The sequence below is a fragment of the Tachyglossus aculeatus genome, chromosome X3 (genome assembly GCF_015852505.1).
Source record: "Tachyglossus aculeatus isolate mTacAcu1 chromosome X3, mTacAcu1.pri, whole genome shotgun sequence".
Taxonomy (NCBI): domain Eukaryota; kingdom Metazoa; phylum Chordata; class Mammalia; order Monotremata; family Tachyglossidae; genus Tachyglossus; species Tachyglossus aculeatus.
Genome location: NC_052099.1, coordinates 12,320,474 through 12,347,213, shown reverse-complemented (window position 1 = coordinate 12,347,213; position 26,740 = coordinate 12,320,474). Strand labels below are relative to the sequence as shown.

At 43.3% G+C, this 26,740-nt stretch overlaps 1 protein-coding gene across 5 annotated transcripts in view; it reads right to left on the bottom strand.

The window, feature by feature from the left end:
* Positions 1-26,740, bottom strand: part of PALM2AKAP2 (PALM2 and AKAP2 fusion) — a 467,268-nt gene that overhangs the window by 273,867 nt on the left and 166,661 nt on the right. For all 5 annotated transcript variants that reach the window (XM_038770160.1, XM_038770164.1, XM_038770162.1 and 2 more), the window contains exons 3-4: positions 16,229-16,309; positions 8,323-8,453 (exon numbers count right to left, since the gene is read on the bottom strand). In XM_038770160.1, the coding sequence (XP_038626088.1) occupies positions 8,323-8,453; positions 16,229-16,309 (212 nt within the window). The remainder of the gene's footprint in view (positions 1-8,322; positions 8,454-16,228; positions 16,310-26,740) is intronic.

Here is a 26,740-nt window from a genome sequence, read left to right as displayed (position 1 = left end):
TGACCTCTGACTCCAAAGCCTGTGCTCTTTCCACTGAGCCACACTGCTTCTTCTGATTGACCTGGGACCTTCTGATTGACCTGGGACCTCACAGGACAGACAGCTGCTGCTGGACAGATTGCTGAACTCTGGATAGCTGCTTGTCTCCATTATTTAGAACCTGAGTTCCTCAGCTGCTGTGCAGTTAAAAACCTTATAGCTCTGTGAGTGGCCACCCAAGCTTGGAGTAGTGAAGGAACAGAACAAGAAGAGAGTGATTACTGCCTAGGAAAGTTTTCTGGACTTAGAGAATGCAGAAATCTCAGAGCCCCAGTGTCCCTTAAGAACCCAGAGAAGGAGCCTGGCCTAAGAGAAGCAGTGTGGCCTAGTGGATAGAGACATGGGCCTGGAAGTCAAAAGGAACTGGGTTCTAATCCTGGCTCTGCCTTGGGAAAGTAGCTTAATTTCTCTGGGCCTCAGTTACCTCATCTGTATAATGGGGATTGAGACTATGAGGCCCACATGGGTCAGGGACTATGTCCAACCTGAGTAACCTGTATCTACCCCAGCTCTTAGTATAGTGCCTGACAGAGAGCGCTTGACAAATACAATTTTAAAAAACAAATAAACAACAAAAAACTCACAGCCTCTTTACAGTGTCCTGGGGTGGACATATATGACATCGTAGGGGATAGTAAAGCCGCGCTTTAGTGACTTTCCCCTTGTTTCATCTCTGGGGTAGAGGATCCATAGCTTCAAGAAGCAACTTTAAATTTACCCCCAAAAGCTGCATTCCTTTCCCCTGGTGCTTTCCAAGTGCATAGCTGTGTGAAGATGGTAATAATAATAATAGTAATAATTGTGGTATTTGTTAAGCACTTACTATGTGCCAGGCACTGTACTAAGCACTGGGGTGGATACAAGCAAATCGATTTGGACACAGTTCCTGTCCCACATTGGGCTCACAATCTTAAGAAACAGCATGGCTCAGTGGAAAGAGCCCGGGCTTTGGAGTCAGAGGTCATGGGTTCAAATCCCGGCTCTGCCAATTGCCAGCTGTGTGGCTTTGGGCAAGTAACTTCACTTCTCTGTGCCTCAGTTACCTCATCTGTAAAATAGGGATTAAGACTGTGAGTCCCCTGTAGGACAACCTGATTAACTTGTAACCTCCCCAGAGTTTAGAACAGTGCTTCGCACATAGTAAGCGCTTAACAAATACCATTATTATTATTATTATTATTATTATTAATCCCCATTTTACAGATGAGGTAACTGAGGCACAGTGAAGTGACTTGCCCAAGGCCACACCACAGATAAGTGGCAGAACCAGGATGGTGGAATTATGATCCCTGAAAACCTAGCAGGGATCCATGGTTTTGGTCTCAGCTTTTGTACTGTTATGTACTTAACTTTTTAAGTCACTGTAGATTACTATTGGCTACAATTCTGAAACCTCAAGATACTAGAGATGAAGTCTACTTTTACTTTTGATGGCCACTTCAAAGATTTCAGTGCTGAAAACAAGTAAGCAGAATCATATGATAGCTTCCTATTTCTCCTTTGGGACTTTATTGGTTTAGAATCTGGTGGGAGGAGGTGCTTAAATAAATATTGACACCTTTACTGTTGATATAAACACAGCAGCTGCCTTCTTGTATTCCTCAGACATCCAGAGCTTGTTTGTCTTAGAAATGTAAGTTATATGCAGAACAAAAGAGCAGACTCAGAGGATGAGAGAATATGGAAGCATGTGTTCATTGCTTTGAAAGCTGAGATTCTAAGAGGAAAATTGGAAACCATTCATCTATGGGAGACGGGGATAACTACAGACAAGAGGTGTAGGTAGGGGGTGGTGGGGGTAGAAATGGAAGATGATAAACATGATGGGTCTAAACCAGGTGGCAACCTGAATTCTTGTCCTGTCCTGAGTGTGTAGAGCAAGCCAACTGCCAATTCAATGGAATGGTTTGGGATTTTTCCATTAAAGGAAATTAGATGGGCTGCAGGATCAACCAAGGCTGTTTTGTTGGTGCAGAACTGGGCATGTTTCTGGAGATCTTAGAGCAAACATTTTCATCTGGTGATGATTCTTTGCTAAAAGCGTACCAAGGCTGTTTCTATAGCAGATGTTTAGAAATCTGGTCATTGTAGCTAGTAAGAGGATGGATGCCCTGAGTATTTGGGTTTTAGATTTACTCTTTCTTTTTAGTGATTGAATTGAAGAGAAGGGCATCATTAACATAATCCATGCTGAGAGTTTCTTAGAGGAAAGGAAACACTGAGGGGCAGCTGGGTATTTTCTCCCACCTCTATTTCTACAAACTGTTATTACAATCCCCTTTCATTTTTTCCCCCCAGTGATGATTTGGGAATTGGTACTGATTCAGGGTAGCTAAATTAAAAGAAGGAGGCAGACTCAAGTCTGGAGACCATTGGAATCCCATGGTCAGGTTGATTACAATATCTGAAGGATACTGAAGGATTTCATCAGAATATGAGCTGTATAATATTAGAACATAAAATCCTAAGAAATACTGTTCTCAGCTAAACAATTGGACCATTCAGCTCAGTTCTTTGCTTGCAGAAGTGAAAGCAAAGGATGTTGGAAAGAACAGCATGATGATTGCCGTCTTTGACATCTAACCTCATGATTATACCCAGTTCTCCTATAATGTGAGGTTGTTTTCTTGCAAAATCCAGCCTTAAGGAAAATTTGTGCTGTGACAACTCATCCATCTGACACCGTGGGCTTGTGCACAAGCTGTTTCTTCCAATATCATGGCATGCATTATCCAAACAGGTTAGCGTAAACATACATTATGGCAGAACTGGCCATAATGAGCAGTGTGCTTTGTGAAAAGTTTGGGAGTCAGAGGAGTCAGATGTGCTAAGAGCCCATCTCTGCCAATTGCTTGTTGTGTGACCTGGGGCAAGTCACATAACTTCTCTGTGCCTCAGTTTCCTCATCTGTAAAATGGGGGTTCAATACCTGATCGACCTCTGACTTTGACTACCTCTCACCCTTCATGTCACCTCACAAACTAAAACACTAAATCACTTCTTGGGGCTTTGGAAACCCTGGGGCTCCTCTGCTGTGGGTGGGCTGAATGGTCGTGCGAAGGCTAGCTATTAATGTACAGATGTGGAATGGACAAGGACTGTGTCCACCCTGATGATCTCGGATCTACCCCAGGACTTTAAACAGCACATAGTGAGCATTTCATCATCATCATCATAATCATCATAATAACAACAGATTGTAACTGTACTATCATCAAATCTCCCCAAATTTTTTCTCCAAGAAAGCCATCATGCACCCATCATCCTCATTTTAAACATCCTTAATGTTTCCTTTGAATATCCTTACTACACTTCCTAATCACTCATTATGGATGTTTTATCCATAAACCAATCTTCCAACTTATTGATGCTACCTTTATTTTCTGCCTGCACAACTTCCCGTGAAGCAGGAAGTATAGTAATATTACTCATTTATTCATTCAATTGTATTTACTGAGTGCTTACTGTGTGCAGAGCACTGCACTAAGTGCTTAGGAGAATATAATACAACGATAAACAGACACAGTCCCTGACCACAACGAGCTTACAATAATAGTAATGACAGTAGTTGTTAAGTGCTTACTATGTACCAAATGCTGGGGAAGATACAATTTAATCAGGTTGGACACAATCCCTATCCCACATAGGCTGACATTTTAAGTAGGAGGGAGTAGGATTTAATCTTCATTTTACAGATGGGGTAACCGAGGCCCAGAGAAGTGATGTAACTTGCCCAAGGTCACACAGCAGACAGGTGGCAGAGCTAGGATTAGAACTCAGGTCCTCTGACTCACAGGTCCGTGCTCTTTCCACTAGGCCACACTGCTTCTCAATATGAATTCTACCGTCTAGTCAGCTTATGCTGCAGAGAGTCCCTTCTGGTCATCTCACAAACTAAAACACTTCTTGGGGCTTGGGAAATTTTGGGGCTCCTTTGCTGTGGGTGGGCTGCCTGGTCTTGCAAAGGCTAGCTATTAATGTACAGATGTGGAATGCCAATTTTCCATTCAGGGCTGTAAAATAACAGAGTGTCATGCAGTTAAAAATAACCACCAGAAGCACACAATGAATTCCAATGTCTGTTTCTCCTACAACACAGAACCAAGTAAGTGTCTGTATGAGCTCAGCAAGCATTCATGGGGCCACTTCCTTGATCCAGTTATTTGGAGATGACTAGAGTTTATTTTTATGGTTAAATTCCTGCAAGGTTCTTAATGTGTTTATGTCTGCTTTTGTCCCCTATTTTCTCCCTCCTGCCTGTTATGGATGTAGAAAGGAGAGTTTCCTGCATTTCAAATCTTCTAGCCACTTTACCACTGATAGTTTTGAGTGAGCTATTACGCACACTCAATCAGAAACAATGATTCCATTCAAACTTGCACTGGCTCAATGTCTGCAAATGCCTGTGATTGCCATTTCATATCCAATATGCCACGTTTTAGGACTGAGATGAATCCAGGATTTGCTACAGTCATCTCCCTGACAGAGTCAACATGCTTATCCCAATCACTGTCTGTATTTCATAAAGCCAAATGAAACATGAGTGGAAAACGTCACTGAAGGAGACTGCAAGGTGGGGTTATCAATCAATCAATCGTATTTATTGAGCGCTTACTATGTGCAGAGCACTGTACTAAGCGCTTAGTTGTTAGATGTGAAAGGAGTAACACTACCAGACAGGAACTGGATTAAACCTGACCGGTAACATTGACTGTCACAGGTGGATCTGGCATTTCAAATGAAGTACTAAAGAGGGTTGGGTTGCAGCAGCCAGGTGGAATGCACTTAGAATTTCCCAAGATTTCACTCAAAAAGGGAAAGAGGGCACACAGAGGAAGGAACATTTGAAACAAAGCAAAATTGATTGCAAATTTCATTCCTGGAAATTCAGGGGTCTACTGAGCCAACAGGGTCAGTTTTATCTCTGGTCCCTAGGGAGGGATGATTATGAAAGCTACTTGCTAAATTGGTATGCCCGGACGCAATCACTGGGACACATGTCAGAATGAACCGTCATCTATTTACGACCCATTTATCCACCCTGGTGATTGTGTTCACAGGCCATTTAACTTTTGACCCACAATACTCAAAGAATGGTAGGCTTCCAAATGTTAAACTTTCCCCAGATTCACTTAATTTAAATCAGTTAAAGAAGTCTGTGTTGGATTATATTTGCACACATCCCATTACAGACTCCAGACTCCTTAAGGAGGCAATTTCCCCAAAGATCTTTTGTTTCGCTTGCCCATGGCATCCCAAAAGTGGTGTGCTGAGCATCTTCCTGAGTTTTTGAGCAAAGGTTGTGGGGAAAGAGGGCAGTGCCAGCCAGATTCCTGAGGGAGACGATCAGATACACTTGTTTTCTGGTTGCTTACTATGGGCCAGGCTGGCACCAGTAGAGAGAGGCAGAGGCTGGGGCGGAGAGCAGATCTCTGCAGGAGCTAGAGGGAAAGTGGGAAGGCACACAACCCAGCAGGATGGAGAGTTGAATTTAAAATGAAACTAGTTGCTAATGGCTGCTGCTGCTTAGGCCTCTGTGCTTCCTGCTTGCTGATACTGCTCCGTGACAATTTTTTCTGAGCTTTGGAGAAACATGCCTTCAAAAATAGGCCAGCATTAGGACTCAGAGGTGCCTCTGTTAGTATGGGGCTTGAGCTGGTGGTTCCAGCTGTGGAGAAAGGGGTGTGGGGAGAGCAAGGCTCTCCCAGTCCTCTGTTGGACTCAAATCTCACCCCAACCCCCCTTTACCCCTATAAAACCACATGTTCCCCCTGCATTACTAATCCCTTGGATCAGGAATCACCACTACTTTTGCTAGGGAGGCAGTGTGGCCTAGTAAGAAGAGAACAGTACCGGGAATAAGGCGATCTGAGCTCTAGTCCTGGCCCACTTAACTTCTCTTTGTCTCAGTTTCCTCAACTGTAAAATCGGGGTAAAATAACTGTTCTCTCTCCCTCTTTGACTGCGAGTCCCGTGTGGGACAGGAAATGTGTCCGATATGGCTCTCTTGTATCCACCTAAGCTACTGACACATAAAAGTGCTTAATATTATGATTATCATCTGCTACTGTTGCAGCTGTCCAGTTGAATACAGGATTCTTTTGGAAGGCTTAATCACAGGACTGGCATCTGACAGCATGTAAGAAATACTGTATCCCCCGACCTGTGCTTTAGCTTTCCCTGGGGCCACTACACTAATCCTACTAGATAATATCTTTTCATTTTAATGGGTCACGATAATACATTTATATTCTTTGCTTCTCCTGTGGCAGCATGGGAATAATTGTTGGTGACTAGTTTTGCATAGGATTTGAATTGGTGTGAGAAGTAAAAGTCATTGATTTGCAGCTGGAAGTCCAAACTTTCTCATTCAGGGAGAATTTCACTGGTATGGAGGCTCTGCATTAGAGGGACTCCTCTGATGAACCCAGGTCCCAAAATAATAAAGATGTTCCACAGGGAGGGTGGGAGAAGGGGAAGGAGAAGGGTTTCCTTTTCAACATCTTTGAAGTAAAAGCAAAACAAAATTCCAATACTCTATGGAATTTCTAAAATTTCTTACACCTTTTGATTCTGATGAATGCTACTGGGTGAAAGTTTGGTTTCCCTGGAGTATGTTGGAGATCCAGAAGGATTAGGATCGTTTTATTTGAACAGATTTTCCCACTGCGAATGACACTAGGCTGTCTCGGATGAACTCAGATTACCCCTGGTCTACTTGTTTTGGTTTCACTCCCAGCACTCCCCAACCAGGAAAACAGTTTTCCTGCTGCTGTGAATTAATTCTGCCCAGGCCTCTGACTGCACTCTGTTTGCAGGATTATGTCAGGGAACACTGGTGAGTAGGCCTCTATTCTTTCTCTGCCCCCAAAGGCTATAAATAGTATTCTATACGTAAACATCCACTTTATACAACTGTATCCCTTCTGGCAATTTCTCATCAGTAGAAAGAATTCTGGGAAGGAATCTGACATTTCTTCAAAAGGTATTCCGTATTGGAGCCTCACTCTCAGGATAGCTGAAGGTGGAAGTGGGCTTGTCACTTTCATGAGGACTGGAAAGCAACCTTCCATTAAATCCATTTCATAAGACTGACTTCTTTTTTCCTTTCCCTGTCAATGTTTCCAGTAATTTTTGGCTTAGTCTCTTCTCTTTCAAATTCTGGCAGCGAATACTTAATGCCTCAGGTTGCTAGTGATGAGAAAAAAACACACACAGCTCTGCAAGCTGATCTATCTGTTCCCTTCTCTTGGATTGTGTGGGGAATCAATCAAGCAAACAATCAATCAATGGCATTTATTGAGCCCTTACTGTGCACATAGCAGTGTACTAAGCTCTGGGGAGAGTACGTTAGAGTAAGTGGACATGATCCCTGTCTCTTCTGTTGTTCTAGAGGCCTCCACCTTCATACCTAACTTGTCTATGTAAAGGGATTTGATTTTGTTTCTTGAAAAGTAGGCTCTGTTCTGTGATTGGTGACAGATAATAAGAATGATTGGGAGAGGACCCGCCTTCAGGGCTATAAGGCTGGCTACCCTTGGCTTAGGTAATAGCATCAATAATAATAACAATAATCGTGGTATTTGTTAAGCACTTACTATGTGCCAAGCACTGTACTAAGCACTGGGGTAGATACAAGCAAATAGGGTTGGACACAGTCCCTGTCCCACATGGGGCCACAGTCTCAATTCCCATTTTACAGAGGAGGGAACTGAGGCACAGAGAAGTGAAGTGGCTTGCCCAAGGTCACAGCAGACAAGTGGCGAAGCCGGGATTAGAACCCATGACCTTCTGACTCCCAGGCCCGTGCTCTATCCACTACGCCATGCTGCTTGTCGAGATCGGGAACAGCAGTGCTTGCTCCTCCTGCCTAAGTCTGACTCAGTATTTGGCAAAGAATAACTAGGTAATAAAAATAATGGTGCTGTTTGTTAAGCACTTAGTATGTGCTGAGCATTGTGCTAAGTACTGGGGCAGATACAAGATAATCAGATCAGACACAGTCCCTGTTCCCATTCAGGAAGCACAGATATTTTATCCCCTGACACAGAAGATGGGTGACTTGCCCAAAGTCACACAGCAAGCAAGTGGTGGAGCTGGGATTAAAAGCCAGGTCTCCTGACTTCCCACTCCTGGACTCCTTCCACTAAGCCGCACTGCTTCTCAAAGTCACTACTTAAGGGAAGAGGATCCTGGAGGATTGGAGAAGGGACCTAAAAATACTCTTTCTTCATTCAGTTTTAGAGTCCTTGCACCTCATGGCCCCAACATTTAAACACCTACCTATGGATGTTGTCTTCAAATGTCCTGACCTTGAACTCATCTTCTTCAGTTTGCCGCCTCCTGGCTTCCTCCTCTTCGGCTGTTCCGGCTGGGATTCCTTGCATCAGCCATTTTTCTCGAAGGGCCTTTGACTGTGAGGATAAGAGAAGAAGAGAATGGCGAAATGAATCTTTAGAATTCCCCACAGATGTTCCACCCCACCATTCTGGAGCGGGAAAGGGATGTTGAGATGTGTTTGTAGGAGTATCCCAGAAGAAACCTTTAGGCCCACCAAGAGAAGAACCTGAAGTCAGCCCAGCAGCCAAAGCTATTAATTAAGGTCACCAAATTTGTTGGGGGCTGAAGCTCTTCTAGTAGATATCCAGTCTCATGCACGTTTGGAAGAGCTCCCTAGACAGCATTTCAATCCATCAATTGATCACATTTATCGTTATTATTAATAATAATACTAATAATGGTATTTGTTAAACACTTACTATGTGCCTAGTACTGTTCTAAGCACTAGGGTAGATACAAGTTAATCAGGTTGGACACAGTCCCTGACCCACATGGGGCTCACGCTCTTAATCCCTGTTTTACAGATGAGGTAACTGAGGCCCAGAGGAGGAGAAGTGACTTGCCCAAGATCACATAGCAGACACCTGGAGGATCTGAAATTAGAACCCAGGTCTTTCTGACTCCCAGGCCCACGCTCCAACCACTGAGCCACACTGCTTCAAGACTGTAAGCGCCTTGTAGGCAGGGAATATGCCTACCAACTCTGTTATATTGTACTCTCCCAAGTTCTTGGTACAGTGCTCTGAACCCAGTAAGTGCTCAATAAATACCATTGATTGAAATATTCAAGCATACTAACTACTGCAAACTACTTTCCTTTCCATTCTCTAGTAAAGGTCAGAGGGCCCTTGAATATTGCTTAACCCTATTTAGTATTCTATAAAAATGTCTTACAGCAGCCACTTCCAGGTAACTTAATTGTTTAACATTGACCAGCACACCAAATGAGGTCTTTGTCGGACCATTCTGATACTAACTGGGCTAATAAAGTAACCACGTCAGCATCTTTTACTACTGCTTGACACCTACTGTAATTCATGCTTAAGGAGTGGGTGAGTGGTTATTTGCAAGGTTGCTGAAAATATCTGATGAAAAAAGCCAGCACTAGAAGCCAAGTCCCCTGACAACCCATACCTAGACCCTTTCAGCTAATCAATAGCCGGAGAACAAACACCTAAGCCAAAGAGGAGGAGGGCATTTTTGAAAGACCCGCCCTGTCCTTGACACCTCTTGGATCCTCAGAATATAAAGTTTCTCCTCTTTCTCTCTCCATAAACCCTTCAATCTGCCAGCCAGCCTGGGACATGGAAGTCAGAAGGTTTGGACCTTTTTTTAGGTTGGAAAAGAAAAGAAAAAGCATTGGAGACACTTGATGTAATAATAATGATAATAATAATAATAATAATAATAATAATAATAATAAAAGTATTTGTTGAATGCTTACTATGTGCCAGGCACTGTACGAAGCGCTGGGATGGACACAAGCAAATCGGGTTGGACACAGTCCCTGTCCCACGTGAGGCTCACAGTCTTAATCTCCATTTTACAAATAAAGTAACTGAGGCATAGAGAAGTTAAATGACTTGTCCAAAGTCACACAGCAGACAAGGGGCAGAGCCGGGATTAGAACCCACATCTTCTGACTCCCAAGCCCATGCTCCTGCCACTAGGTCACGCTGCTTCTCAGCAGGTATAGAAAGAGATAGAACGACAGAGAAAGAAGGCAGATAGAGAGGACTGACAAAGAGATTAGAGACAGGGAGGGAATCAGAGAGAGAGAGAGAGAGAGAGAGAGAGACTCAGACACACATACACACACACAGAAGCAGAGAAAATGACAGACAATAATAATAATAATAATGGCATTTGTTAAGCACTTACTATGTGCAAAGCACTGTTCTAAGCGCTGGAGGGGGATACAAGGTGATCAGGTTGTTCCAGGTGGGGCTCACAGTCTTCATCCCCATTTTACAGATGAGGTAACTGAGGCGCAGAGAAGTTAAGTGACTTGCCCAAGGTCACACAGCTGACAATTGGTGGAGCCAGGATTTGAACCCATGACCTCTGACTCCCAAGCCCGGGCTCTTTCCATTGAGCCATGCTGCTTCTAGACAAACATCCCTGTGGATGCTAAATTGACTAAATTGATTCCAGAACCCTCACAGATGGTAATATCATCTTGGGGGTATGATGCTCAAGAGCTCCTGAACAAGGGGGAGGTTAAGAGGTATGTGATTTTTTTTAATTAAAACTTCAATTAAATACATTTTAATTAAAAGGTGAAGCATCATTTCTTCACCCCTTGCTGCTCAAGAAAATGTAGTTCCCAATGACTTATCATAACCGCCTTTAAGCCAATTACCTCCCTAATGTTTTTTTTGGCTCATTTTTTAGGAGGCCTAATAATAGTTTGTGGAAAATTGCATACGGAACATAGGAAGAGAGTAGTTTAATCTCTTCCATTGGAACAAGGCAAAAAACAATGATTACATCCATGTTTCAATACTATGGATGAAAATCACAAAAAGTACAAGCAGTGTAACTTTTTAAAAATGTCCATTTGCCCCTTGCATTTGGTTAAAATATCTCCCTCACATTTATCTGTGCAAGACTACTATCAATTAGAATGAATTTTTTATAGCATGTATCAGTGCCATGGGGTTGAAAGATTTAGTAGGCTGAAAAATAACCTTAATCCAACTTTTCATTTTAAAAAAATCATATTAGGCCCACGGTTGGCAGCAGTGTAAGACATAACATTGTTCTTGCCTTTCTCCCTGCAGGGAACTTCCTTCTGCCTCAAATCCACCAAACCATAATCTTCCAAACTCTCCTAAAAATCCACCTCTTCCAAGATGCATTCCTCCACTCCTTCCCACTTTTCTATCAGTCACAATCAACACCATTGATTGTATATATAATATTATTTGTATATAAAAAATACCCTAAATCTTTGTGGGGAAAAGACATTTCCTTGATGAGGAACAATGTGTTTTGCAGGCAAATGAGGTAACCTCAAAATGGGTCTATGTAGTAATAAGCAGCATTCATTCATTCAATCGTATTTATTGAGCACTTACTGTGTGCAGAGCACTGTACTAAGTGCTTGGGAAGTACAAGTCGGCAACATATAGAGACAGTCCCTACCCAACAACAGGCTCACATCCCTACCCAACAACAGGCTCACAGTCTAGAAGGGGGAGATAGACCACAAAACAAAACATGTAAGCTGCATGGCCTAGTGGATAGAGCATAGGCCTGGGTTTCAGACAGTCATGGGTTCTAATCCTGGCTCCTCCACTTGTCTGCTCTGTGACATTGGAAAAGTCATATAACTTCTCTCTGCCTCGGTTACTTATCCAAGGTCACACAGCAGACAAATGGCTGGGTAGGGATTAGAACCCAGGTCCTTCGGACTCCCAAGCCCATGCTCTTTCCCCTAGACCCTGTTGCTTCTCTATTTATCCATATTAGCACTCCGGGCTAGATTTTTTATGTCATCTGTATAATTAAACAGCAAGGGAAAAATTCCACAAAAGTTAGCAATCACCATCCTCCTGCTTTTCATCAACAAATTTTCAGTTAACAGTCCCAGGGGGCATGGCACCGTTGAAACTCATAAGGGGATTATCTAGTATCAGAAGTGATTAGAGATACCCAAGTAACAATAGCCTTGAAGCACAAAAAACCCCAAAGCCTTTTCGCATTAAGTAAGTATCTGGTGTGATCTTTATTCAGGTGTGTTTTCAAGGTAGCTGCATCCAGAATGCAGTATAAATGGAGCACGAAGAATCTAGGGTTCCATAAAGGTTTACTGTAATTTTCATTCATTCAATCGTATTTATTGAATACTTACTGTGTGCAGAGCAATGTACTAAGCACTTGGGAAAGTAGAGTACAACAATAAATAGACCCATGCCCAAAGTCACACAACAGACATGTGGTGAAGCCTGGATTAGAACCCAGATCCTTCTGACTCCCAGGTCTGGGCACTACCCACTAAACTACACTCCTTCTGGAAGTCAGGGAGGCCCGAACCCTGCTCTGGCCCTTGAACCCTGCTTAGCCTGTTCATTTTGAACTATAACCCTCTTTTTTGGCAAAGTCCTCCAAAATGAGTGGAGAAGTAACTACAGTTTCTCACCTTCTCATCCATTTTCTAAGTGGCTCAAACTATATTAGTCACAGGCCTAGAAACAAGGGGGCAGAGCTGAGGAATAGGGAGGTGGGATATTCCCATTAGCTCAACTTTTACCCGTCCCACAGCTGCCTCTAATATTAATAATAACAACACTGGTATTTGCTGAGCACTTACTATGAGCCAAGAACTGTTCTAAGCACTGGGGTAGTTACAAGGCAATTAGGTTGGACACAGTCCCTGTCCCACATGGGGCTCACAGTCTAAGCAGCATGGCGCTGGGTTAGAGCCCAGGCCTGGGAGTTGGAAGGTTCTAATCCCAGCTTTGCACTTGTCTGCTGTGTGACCTTGGGCAAGACACTTCACTTCTCTGTGCCTCTGTTACCTCATCTGTAAAACGAGGATTGAGAGTATGAGCCCCACATGGGGCAGGGACTGTATCCAACCTGATCTGCACATGTCCACCCCAGCGCTTAGTACAATGCCTGGCACACATTAAGTGCTTAACAATTACCACAATTGTTATTATTATTATTTTACAGATGAGGGAACTGAGGCACAGAGAAGTGAAGTGATTTGCACAAGGTCAAACAGCAGACAAGTGGAGGAGCAGGGATTAGAACCCATGTCCTCTGACTCTGAAGCCCATGCTCTTGCCACTAGGCCATGCTGTCCCTCTCCCCAAATACCACCTTTCCTGAAGCCCCTCCTTTGCCTCTTCTCTGTCCCCTGGAGAGTAGGGGCCAGGGGTTATGGAAGAGAATGTCAGGATAGAGCCAACTTGATATTTCCCCTCTCAGTTCCCTCACTGGGTCACCAGCGGTGGTGGTTTAGAGGCATGGTTCTCTGGCTGGGGTCCACTGCCCTCCAGAGCCTTGCAACAGGGCTTTGGGGTCCCGTAGATACTTGTGGGACAGGGGGTTCCCTCATCCAGGGCACGGATGCCTAACCAGTCCTCCCCAACTTCCTGATGGCATGACCCCGCCTCCCCCCATCAAGGAGCAGACATAAAGCTCGTAGGGAAAGCTACTGATTTTGATTTTTCAAAAACATTCTCCCTGTCTCTCTCTCAGATTCTGTGTCCCGCCGTGATTTCATGGCATCAGAAGATTGGCAGATTGGAAGATAAATAGAAATCAGATAATGTCAACAGGACCCCATCAGGGAATGCTGCTTATAAGCATGTTGTAAATCAACCTCCCTTTGAGCTGGGTGGAGGAAGATCAGATATGGGTGCCCAGAGATTGCCATAATCCAATCAAATATACTTAGTCACTGTGCACCTGTATCACATACCTGAACCTGGACTTGAGCGAGGTGGTTTAATACAGTTCCTATGTGGGGCACAGACTGAGTCCAATGTGAATTATTCTGCATTTACCATAGTGCTTAGTACAGAGGAATTGCTTAATAAATGTCTTAATTATTACTCATGCAACTTGTGTTTACATCTCAGTCAATCGATGGTATTTATTGAGCACTTACTGTGTGCACAGCACTGTACTAATCGCTTAGGAGAGTACAACAGAATTAGTAAATGCATTCCCTGCCCACAAGGAGCTTACAGTCTAGAGAGGGAGACAGACATTAATATAAATAAATAAATAACAGCTATGAACATAAGTGTGATGGGGCTGAAGGTGAGGTGAGTACCAAGGACTTAAAGGGTAAAAATTCCAAGTGCAAGGGTGATGCAGAATGGAGTGGGAACCAGGGAAGACCTCTGAAGAAATTTGATTTTAATAAGGCTTTGAAGATGGGGAGTCATGGTCTGTCATAGATGGAGGGGGAGGAAGTTCCAGGTCACAGGGAGGATGTCAGCAAAGGATTAGCAGCGAGATACAATAAGATTTCATTAGAGGAGCAAAGGTGCAAAAAAATTCATATATATATATATATATATATGTATATACATATATATATATTTGTTCAATCAGTATTTGAATTTAAATTTGGATTTATTGTACCTTTAAAGTATAGACTCACATTCTGCAAGACAGTGGAGTCCAGTGAACACCCCCCCTCGGGTCCATACTTCACTCTGTTGCCAGGATCATTTTTCTAAAAAAATTGTTCTGCACACATCTCCCCACTTCTCAAAAACCTCCAATGGTTGTCCACCCATCTCCTCATAAAACAAAAAACTCCACACCATAGGCTTTAAGGCACTCAATCAATTCCTAACCAACCTCACTCAGCTCCCACGACAACCCAGCCCGCCTACTTTGCTCCCCTAACACCAACCTACTTACTGTGCTTCAGTCTCATCTCTCTTATTGTTGACACAACCTCCCTCCTGCCTGGAACTCCCTGCCTCTTCATATCCTACAGACCACTTTCCCTATCTTCAAAGCCCAACTAAAATCATAACTCCTCCAGGAAGTCTTCTCTGACTAACCTCTCATTTCCCCTCCCTATTCTCCCTCCCTTCTGCTTTGCCTATGCACTTGGGTCTGTGCCGCCAAGAATTTCAATATTCACCCCAACGCCACAGAACTTATGCACATATCTTTGTAGTCTATTTGTTTCCCTATTTATAATTTATCTTAGTATCTGTCTCTACCTCTAGATTGTGAGCTCCTTGTGGGCAGGGATCCTGTCTACCAACTGTATTGTACTATATTGTACAATGCTTCCTTGGCTACCTTTCCACTTCTCCAAAAACTAAGTACTACAGGAGAGGTAGCCAAGAAGGCACTGTCCTGAGAAAAAGAACAGAGACACACCAGAGATCCATGATCTTTCCTTAGCCACCATTATGTGTTCTGCAGGTATGCACATGCCGTGTCACCTCAACTTGACAATCTCATGAAAGAGCAATTCATACTGCTCCATAGAAATAGGATCATGTTATTCTCTAATAATGCAGAAGGAAACATTCTGCCACCAGTCGGTTACTGGTGACAGTGACAGAACTCTCTCCGTGAAGCTGCAATAAATTACTATGCTTAAATGCATTTATTCAAAAACGCAGTCTCCTGTTTGCCCAATGATGCCTGAGAGATTCAGACACGAATTAAAGGAGCCCTATTCACCACACAGCATCCCATCTAGCCTTTAATGAACTATATTTTTTTTATATAAAACTGACAAATGTTCAGTGTTGAGAAGGATTAAATGCATAATGTGAAAACTAGAAGCAGCTCCTTCCTTATTCAATTCTGTTGATTCCCTCTTCCTTACATTAAATGAAGCAAAGGAATATTACATTTTCTTCAATGCGAAAAGAAAAACAGCATTATACTGCAATACATGTAGGGGTGTGAGGGTATATATGTACGCATATGCACAGATGTAGATGAACTGAATGTGTACATATATGCACATGAATGCAGCCTCACCCACACAGCATATGCTCTATGCAGCATGTTTTCATCTATATTTCTAGGTATGCCAATAACATGTATAAGCATGCAAAGGGACATATTTACCAAATAGGATAACCTCCATCCTATCAGCATCCACATTTTAATATTTTTCACTGTTATTCAACTGGTGTATTCCTAAATCATTTGTTTTTTTGAAGGGGATGGCTATTTTTAAGAAATCCACAGCAAAAAAGAGGATTTCGTGCTCAACTCAAAGAGGTCAGCTTATATTAAACGAACGTTCCTTCATATCAGTGCAGTTCTCCCATGCTTTCCAATGTGTGATCTGCATGCCTAATAATAAACAGATTTTGTCCGTCTCATCCTGGCATCAGTCTCTTACCTTGGAGTGCTGCAGTTGAAGTATCTGCTCCTCAAGCTGTTGTCTCTTGCTTTCTATTTCTGTCTGCCTTTTCCGTTTTTCCTTGAAAATGAAAAGAGAAGCTGTAAGAGAGTGTGGATGTTGGTTGCACAAATTTTAAAACAGGGAACGAGGCAGAGCACATCTGAACAGATGCTTTCCAAGATGCTCTGCACACAGATGCTTCACCTGCCTCTCTGTCTTTGGCTATGTTGCAAACAGCAGCATCCTTGTAACATGTCTGCTGTGGGCTAGAGATTTGTTCGATAAGCAGTAAGAAATTCTCCTCACTCAGTCCTAGGGTATTGGAGCGGCAATTTAATCCAGAGGTAAAAATGAGCCATAAAAGCCAGTCATGGAGGCAAAAGATACCCGCAAACACACACGCAGACACACACACTCTGCTCACTACATGTGTCGCAAAGCTGTGAGATTTATCTGGGGCAAAAAAATAAAAATAACCCAACTGTGAAGACAGTGTTGGGTACAATTTGCACAGAAAATTGCTTGAAAAGATGGGGTTCTCGGGGTTGAGTCCCTTTCTCCACCCTAGCTAATGCCAAGTTGAGGGAGAGGAAGAGAGAAATATATATATGAGCTCTCTCTCCTTCTTGAAATGTAGGAAGAGGGAAAGAGGGAGGGAGAAAAAAATTAAAATCAAGCTGGACAATAAAGCTGTTGAGAATGAGAATATACCCAAGGGAATGATGCTGAATTAACCAGGAAATGACAGAAAAAGGCCTTTGCTGCCTCCAACCTTTTCTACTTGTTTGTAATGATGGAGGGATTAGCTTCTCATTCCAGTTGACAACTATTTTTTGAGTAGTGTATAATGTTTAAAATTAATGGAAAAAACACATTTGCTCTCCCTATTACTGCAATAGAAAACTAAACATCACCTTTCCATTTAACAGAAGCAATTTTTCTTCTCTTTCATTATTCAATCTACTATCATACAAACTTTCATGGGCTCCTCCTCTACCTCCCACCCCCAACTGTGGACATCACTTAAGGTTCAGTTCTAGGTCACCTTCTATTCTCCATCTACACCACTTCCTTGGACAACTCATTTACTCCCACAGCTTCAACTACTACCACTATGTGGATGATTCCGAAATCTACATCTCCAGCCCTGATCTGTTTCCCTCTCTGCAGTCTCACATTTCCTCCTGCCTTCAAAACATCTCTATTTGGATGTCCTGCCGTAATCTCCAATTTAACATTCCAAAACAGATCTCCTCATCTTCCACTGTCCTTCCTCTGACTTTCCCATCACTGTAGACAGCACCATCATCCTTCCTGTCTCACAAACCTGTAACCTTGGTGTTATCCTTGACTCCTCTTCTTTCAACCCACATATTCAATCTATCACTAAATCCTGTCGGTTCAGCTTTCACAATATTGCTGAAATCCATCCTTTCCTCTCCATCCGTTTTACCACATTAATCAAGCAATTTTCCTATTCTGCCTTGATTACTGTATCAGCCTCCTTGTTGACCTCCCTCCCTCCTGTCTTTCCCTACTTCCGTCCATACTTCACTCTGCTGCCTGGATCGTTTTTCTACAAAAACGTTCACTCCATGTTTCTCCACTTCTCAAGAATCCCCAGTGGTTGCCCAACCACCTTCGTAACAAACAGAAACTACTTACCATCAGTTTTAGAGTACTCAATCACCTTGCCTCCTCCTACCTCACCTCACTACTCTCCTACGACACTGCAAACCACACACTTTGCTCCAACCACTCCCTGCCCTTTGATCTCATCTATTTTGCCACTGACCTCTCACCCATGTCCTGCCTCTGGTCTGGAACACCCTCCCTATTCATATCCGACAGATAATCACTCTCCCCACCATCAAAGCCTTATTGAAAACACATCTCCTCCAAGAGGCCTTCCCTGACTAAGCCCTCATTTCTCCCATTCCTTTCTGCATCACCCTGACTTGCTCCCTATATTTACTCTCCCCACCCCTCACTGGCCCAGCCCCACAGCACTTATGTACATATCTGTAATTTATTTATATTAGTGTCTATTTCCCGCTCTAGACTGTAAACTCATTGTGAGCAGAGGATGTATCTGTTATAATGTCGTGTTGTACTATCCCAAGTGCTTAATACAGTGCCCTGAACACAGCAAATGCTGAATAAGTACGATTGATTGATTGGATTTTACTTACAGTAGTTAAAAATCAAAATGACTGCAATTGTTACATTAATATTTACAGTTCCACCCCTAAATAGATTAGATGGGGTTTCATGCCACAGAAGCAGGGAGATTATCTATTTGATAGGAAATTATGGTTAGAAGTCAGGAATGTTGGCCACCATCACAGTGGATTTTTTTCTAGTACAACTAACCACTGGCAAACCTTTTCTGAGCAGATAAGGCTCTGGTATTCCCACAGTCCTTATCCTTTAGGCCAGTGTTTCTAAATTTAGAGTAGACTCTTTCTGCCAAAGGGAGCTTCAAGGACAAAAAGAGGTTAGGAAATGGGTGCACATGAAGCCTTTAAGTTAAACTCGAACTAGTATCGTGCATTATTTATTCATTCATTCAATCGTATTTATTGAGCGCTTACTGTGTGCAGAGCACTGTACTAAGCGCTTGGGAAGTACAAGTTGGCAACATATACAGACGGTCCCTACCCAACAGCAGGCTCACAGTCTAGAAGGGGGAGACAGACAGCAAAACAAAACATATTAACAAAATAAAATAAATAGAATAGTAAATGTGTACAAGTAAAATAGAGTAATAAATATGTACAAACATATATACAGGTGCTGTGGGGAGGGGAAGGAGGTAAAGCGGGGGGGATGGGGAGGGGGAGGAGGGGGAGAAGAAGAAGGGGGCTCAGTCTGGGAAGGCCTCCTGGAGGAGGTGAGCTCTCAGTAGGGCCTTGAAGGGAGGAAGAGAACTAGCTTGGCGGATGTACAGAGGGAGGGCATTCCAGGCCAGGGGGAGCACATGGACCGGGGGTCAACAGCGGGACAGGCGAGAACAAGGCACAGTGAGGAGGTTAGCGGAAGAGGAGCGGAGGGTGCATGGCTGGGCTGGAGAAGGAAAGAAGGGAGGTGAGGTAAGAGGGGCCGAGGTGATGGAGAACCTTGAAGCCGAGAGTGAGGAGTTTTTGCCTAATGCGTAGGTTGATTGGTAGCCACTGGAGATTTTTGAGGAGGGGAGTAACATGCCCAGAGCGTTTCTGCACAAAGATGATCCAGGCAGCAGCGTGAAGTATAGATTGAAGTAGGGAAAGACAGGAGGATGGGAGATCAGAGAGGAGGCTGATGCAGTAATCCAGTCGGCATTAGTCTGTCAGCTCTTTGAACGATCAGGACATCACTGTCTCGGTGACCTGCACATGGTGGGTAAATGCTAATCAATCATTCCATGGTATTTATTGAGCGCTTACTGTGTACAGAGCACTGGACTAAGTGCTTGGGGGAGTACAACAGAGCTGGTAGACACGTTCCTAGCCCACAGGAGCCTACAGTCTAAGTTTACAGTGGAAATACTCGATACTGGTGATAAACATTTAGTAAAGTACTCTGCAAACAGTAAGTGCTCAATAAATTCTATCGATTAATGGATTGATCATCATCATCTTTCAGATTCAATGCTCCACAACAGGCATTTTCATTAGGCAATGGAAGAACAAAAGATTGTTCTTCCCCACAACACAAATCTGTTCTGGCATAACATGATTCACAAGTTGGCGCAAGTAGTTTTAGTATAGGAAAAAAATAATTGTACCCAGGAACCTAACACTCGGTACACAGTCTCACCTCCGCAACATCGCCAAGATCCGCCCTTTCCTCTCCATCCAAACCGCTACCCTGCTTGCTCAAGCTCTCATCCTATCCCGTCTAGATTACTGTATCAGCCCCCTCTCCGATCTCCCATCCTCCTGTCTCTCCCCACTTCAATCCATACTTCACGCCACTACCCGGATTGTCTTTGTCCAGAAACGCTCTGGGCATGTTACTCCCCTCCTCAAAAATCTCCAGTGGCTACCAATCAACCTACACATCAGGCAGAAACTCCTCACCCTCGGCTTCAAGGCTCTCCATCACCTCGCCCCCTCCTACCTCACCTCCCTTCTCTCCTTCTACAGCCCAGCCCGCACCCTCCGTTCCTCTGTCACTAATCTCCTCACTGTGCCTTGTTCTCACCTGTCCCGCCATCGTCCCCTGGCCCATGTCAACCCCTTGGCCTGGAATGCCCTCCCTCCGCACATCCACCAAGCTAGCTCTCTTCCTCCTTTCAAGGCCCTACTGAGAGCTCACCTCCTCCAGGAGGCCTTCCCAGACTGAGCCCCCTCCTTCCTCTCCCCCTCCTCATCCCCCCTGCCTTACCTCCTTCCCCTCCCCACAGCACCTGTATATATGTATATATGTTTGTACGTATTTATTACTCTATTTATTTTTTATTTTATTTGTACATGTTTATTATATTTATTTTATTTTGTCAATATGTTTTGTTTTGTTGTCTGTCTCCCTCTTCTAGACTGTGAGCCCACTTTTGGGTAGGGACCGTCTCTATATGTTGCCAACTTGTACTTCCCAAGTGCTTAGTACAGTGCTCTGCACACAGTAAGTGCTCAATAAATACGATTGTCTGAATGAATGAATGAACACTGGGCAATGTCATGATGTTGCACTTTCCAGCTTCCTCCTCAGCTTTACTGTACTGTACCATAGAATATTTTGTGTACCTGCAATTTTGGCGTGTATAACACAGTAAAGAAACAATGTTCTGCCCCTCTAGACTGTAAGCTCAATGTGGGCTGGGAACACATATACCAACTCTATTATATTGTACTCTCCCAAGTGCTTAGTACCATGCTCTGCACATGGTAAGCGCTAAATAACTATGATTGGTTGATTGAATGTGTGGCAGAGGTGTAAAGCATTCTGCTATTCATGGGCCTAACAATAACCTAGGAATTTCAATAACAAAATGCCAGCCATGATATATCTTCAAACCATCTATCCCCAGTGTGTTAATTCCCACTGAATCAATAGTTACTATAGTGCCATTTTACCATAACACGAGACTCTTCAAGACAACAATTCCCATGTTATAAAGACCTCCCTGCCATGATTTTCAAGTTATTCTGGTAATATCTCAATGAGAGATATAAGTGGAAGATCCCATTACAGTATGCTTATTTTACAGAAGGGAGAAGTGAAACACAGGGGGTTTAGGTCACAGATATTGTATGAAAACAAAAACAACTATGGATATAACCCATCTTTCCTAAATCCTAGCAGAGCGCTTTTATCCCTAGATGACGTAGTCTCTCCAAGGTGCTTCTTAGAAAACTGTTGCTTTCGTTGCCTTAGAAAACTGTGGCTGAAATTCAGAGTTAATAAGGGATTTATAAACTGATCTACATTTAAGTGCTTATTATGTGCCAACCACTGTGCTAAGCCTGAGAGTAGAAACAAGATAATCAGATTGGATGCAGTCCCTGTCTCACATGGGACTCCCAATCTAATTAGAGGGAAGAGGATTTAATCCCCATTTTACAGATGAGGAAACGGAGGGACAGAAGTGAGGTGAATTGCCCAAGTTCACACAGCAGACTAGTGGCAGAGCCAAGATTAGAACCCAGGTCTTCCGACTCCCAGGCCGTGCTCTTTCCACTAAGTTACACCACTTCCTCACATTCCAGGTATGCTGTTTTATCTAGAAATATCATTTATGCCTCAATACCCAGAATTTCTTCCAGTCACTGAAGCACATTCGGTGTCTTCATGGACCACATGGGTCTCTTAATTACCCATCTTCTAGTTAGTCAATTTGAGGTGGGGAGGGTGGCAAATCACTTTACAAGGAACTTCTGGAGTTCAACTGTCAACAACTTCCAATCACACATGCTTCTGAAAATTGAAATCAACCTGTCAAACTCAACAGCTGAAACCACCTGCCATGAGGACAATAAAGAACAGATGATATCACAATCACTTGCAAATATTGGTATACTGTGTTCCATAAATGCTAAATAACTGTACTTGGATTAGCCAATAAAACAAGCAAACAGATGTTATGTTGGTAGAGTTGGAAAACAAATTGGATATAGATATTACTAAGCTTAATAAGAGATTTTTCTCTTTTACTGTGGAAAGACAGATGAGAGTGAAGCCGAGTATTTTCGGCAAGCAACCCTAAGGGTGGACAAAGCAAGTGTGGCACTATGAGAGAAATGAAAGTTTGGCTTAGTGGAAAGTGCACTGGGTTCTAATCCTCGCTCTGCCACTTGCCTGCTGTGTGACTTGGGCAAGTCACTTAACTTTTCTGTGTCAGCTTCCCCAGCTGTAAAATGGGGATTTAATACCTGTTCTCCCTCCCCTTAGACTGTGAGCCCTGTGGGGGTGAGGGGTGTGTCCAACCTGATTAGCTTGCATCTACCCCAGCACTTAGTGGAGTGCTTGGCACGTAGAATGTCCTTAAGAACTGCCACAATCAGTATTTTTACTAAGTGGTATTGTGAGACCGGGCTGAGGGAGACTGCTCAGCTCCCAGAAGCCCCTGCTCCAGCAAGGCGCAGTGGCAGATTGCGGCCTTTCCAAGTTGTACAATGTTGAAGCGGGCTGTGGCCTTGGCGACACCCCCTCCCAGTGCCCCGTTCCCTGCACGACAGTGGGAGTCACACTTGCCTCGGAGCCCCTCGGAGACTGAGGCTCCAGGGCCTGTTCCTGCCAACCAGAGCAGCTTCCCCCTGCACTGCAGGACAGGGCCTTTTAATTCACCATTAACCCGAAGGATCCCAGTTTGTAACTAAAGACTGTTTACTGAGAAGCACGATGGTGTAGTGGATAGCGCACGGGCCTGGGAGTCAGAAGGTCATGGTTTGTAATCCTGGCTCCGCCACTTGTCTGCTGTGTGACCTTGGGCAAGTCACTTCACTTCTCTGTGCCTCAGTCACTTCGTCTGTAAAATGGGATTGAGACTGTGGGCCCCGTGCGGGCTGAGGAGTCAGTCCAACCCGATTTGCTCGTATCCACCCCAGGGCTTAATACAGTGCCTGGTGCAGAGTAAGCACTGAACAAATAGCATAATTAATTATTATTATTATTATTTACCTGGGACAGCAGGGATTCTGAGGACTCCCACCTCCAAGATGGAGTCTCTCACTTGCCCTGTCGTACTTGTTTAGGTTTGCTGCTGCACAGGATCCACTGTTACCGTGGTCTTTAGCTGTCTATTCTCACCTAGATTGTGAGCTACATGTGGGACAGGGACTGTACCTTATCAGGACTGTACCTTATCTATTATCTTTGTACCTACTTCAGCACTTAGAACACGACTTGGCACAAAGTAAGCACTTAATAAAGACCATAACTAATAAATAAACCCTGCTTTTTTTTTAAGAGTACCCCAAAAAGCACTCTAGGGAGGGTGATTCTCAACAGCTGTGTAGTTTGAGAATCCCCTTTTTAACCTCCTGGAAACCACCATTTCCTAGTTGCCTTTCTCTCCTGGCAAGTGTCCCAGCTCACTCCTCTGCTGCTTTAACAACTACCCTCATCGTCTCCCACTTCAAATAGGAGAACGCAAGATCTACGGTGGCAGGGCTTTTTTAGTAGCCTGCATGGTTGATTTAAAGTATGGCCAAATTCCCACTGCAAGTAATTTTGGTTCCAACATTTGTCTACTGTGTGATCTTGGGCAGGTCACTTCACTGGGCTTCAGTTGCCTCATCTGTAAAATGGGGATTAAGACTGTGAGCCCCATGTGGAACAAGGACTGTGTCCAACCAGATTAACTTGTATATCCCCCAGCGCTTTGTACAGAGCCTGGCTCAAAGTGCCAGTGAGAAGCAACATGGCAATAGTGGATCGAGCACAGGCCTGGGTTCTAAGGTCATGGGTTCTAATCCCTGCTCCGCCACTTGGTCTGCTGTGTGACCTTGGGCAAGTCACTTCACTGGGCCTAAATTACCGCACTTGTAAAATGTGGATTGAGACCGTGAGCCCTGTGTGGGATTGGGATTGTGTCCAATCCAATTTGCTTGCATCCCATCCCAGTTGCTTATTACAGTGCCTGAAACATATTAAGCACTTAACAAATACCATTATTATTATTATTATTATTATTATTATTATTATGTGCCTAAAAAAATACCATTAAAAAACCCCAAATTTTGGAACACTCTGGGAGATGGTCATTAGTTTAATGAACCAATTGTAGGGGTGGTTGATGCTTATAATAAACTCATAATCAAGTGGGGGCAAAGACTTCACTTGTCCCCCAAGAAATTATTTCTCAGAATACTTCTGGATAATGATAATAATAATAATAACAATGGCATTTATTAAGCGCTTACTATGTGCAAAGCACTGTTCTAAGCGCTGGGGAGGTTACAAGGTGATCAGGTTGTCCCAAGGGGACTCACAGTCTTAATTCCCATTTTACAGATGAGGTAACTGAGGCACAGAGAAGTTAAGTGACTTGCCCAAAGTCACACAGCTGACAAGTGGCAGAGCCGGGATTTGAAGCCATGACCTCTGACTCCAAAGCCCGTACTCTTTCATTGAACCATGCTGCTTCTCTGGATGGAAGAGACTGACTCACGGCTCAGGCCATTCAGCAGAACAACTTTCTCCATGTTCTCTGCTTGGATCTTAACCCTTTGAACACTTGGTATTCGTCTCACCTTGAGTCCCACAGGACTTGTGTACATATCTATAATTTATTTATTTATAGTAATGTCATCCCTCTTTGGACTGTAAGCTCACTATGGGCAGGGAACGGGTCTAGCAACTCTGTTGTAGTGTACTCTACCTAGTGCTTAGTACAGTGCTCTGCACACAGTAAGGGCTCAATAAATACCATTGATTGATTGATGCAGCTCTGCAAAAGCAATGCAAACATCGTTCAAAATTCTTTCTCTAGAATGTTTTGTATAAGGAATTATAGCATTTGTCAATTTTCATCAATACAGCCCTTTGTCCCTTGATATTTTTTTCAGGAATAAAAAACCACTTCAATTCAGGTTATGTTATCCAAAAATAGCTGCCGGGATGGGACACGGGTTAATCTGAAATGCCCATTTCCTGGCGGTGAATTGGCCTATTTTTCAGCACTATTTTAAAATATGCCTAATGAAATATAGTTATGTGCTTTCCCTCTGATCCCATCTTGACCTGTGATAAGGTGACAGAATAACCACCTGATCAGTTAAGAAACCAAAACTCACTCGCCTCCTTTTTCAAATGGGTGATAATAATAATTAATAATTATGGTTTTTGTTAACTGCTTACTATGTGCCAGGCACTGTACTATGCACTGGGGTAGATACAAGCAAATTGGGTTGGACACAGTCTCTGTCCCACGTGGGTATTACACTATAAATCCTCATTTTACAAATGAGATAACCAAGGCCCAGAGAAGTTAAGTGACTTGCCCAAGGTCACACAGCAGACGTGGCGGAGCCGGGACTAGAACTCAGGACCTTCTGACTCCCAGGCCCGTGCTCTGTCCATTAACAAATGCTGCTTCTCTTTGAGCTTCCGCTGTGACCCAGTGAAAAGGAGTGAAAAAATACCTATAATTCCAGGAGAGCTGAAGTAACATCAGGTAGCATAATGAGCCCCCTCACAATGCTCTGTTTTACTGAAGGGCAGGGTTAATGAGCACAGACTGATTTAGGGTCAAGTGCTTTGGTTGGTTTAAGTCCTATTTAGCACAAACTCTGAGAAAGTGTATCATGTATGTGACACCTTCTCATGAGTTTCTTCTGAATATTCATTAAACCTTAGAACATCCCCCTGGTCATAGCACAAAACTTTAGCTCTATTATCCTTCTCTGCAAAGACTAGTAAACTGAAGCAAGGCAGAGGTTAAGGAATTCACTAAAGCCATCAAGTGTGTCAGTGAAAGAAGACAAAAATCAAGATCCCTGCATGAACCTGCCCTTTTACCATGTGACCAATCACAAAACTGGTAGTCCTACCTACCTGCTGACTGAATATTGCAAGGGGGCAGGTGGAACGGAGTGTAAGCGCTTAGTATAGCGCTTTGCACACAGTAAGTGCTCAATAAATACAATTGAATAAATGAGGGAGATTGGATCAGAAATGGTCTGGACGAGATACACCAGAATTTTGAAACTGAAATGTATTGATTTTTAATGTATCTGTCCCAATGCTTAGAACAGTGTGTGGCACACAGTACACGCTTAACAGATACCACACATTATTATTAGAGGCAAAAATTCTAGTGTCCTTTTTATTCTAGATAAGAGATTAAAATTCACTATTTTACTGTACAAATTAGTGTTGCCACATTTGATAGATGATTTCAAGCATTTCCAAAAATAAAACTCCTCATCTTTTCTCCCTAATCCACTCCTTTATCTAACTTTTCCATCGCAGTTGACAACACCATCATCTTCCCAATTCCTGAAAAGCACACCCTTGATATCCCAAACTCCTTGCTCTCTTCCTACTTATTGTGTCACTAAATCCTGCTGTTCTTTCATCCACAAC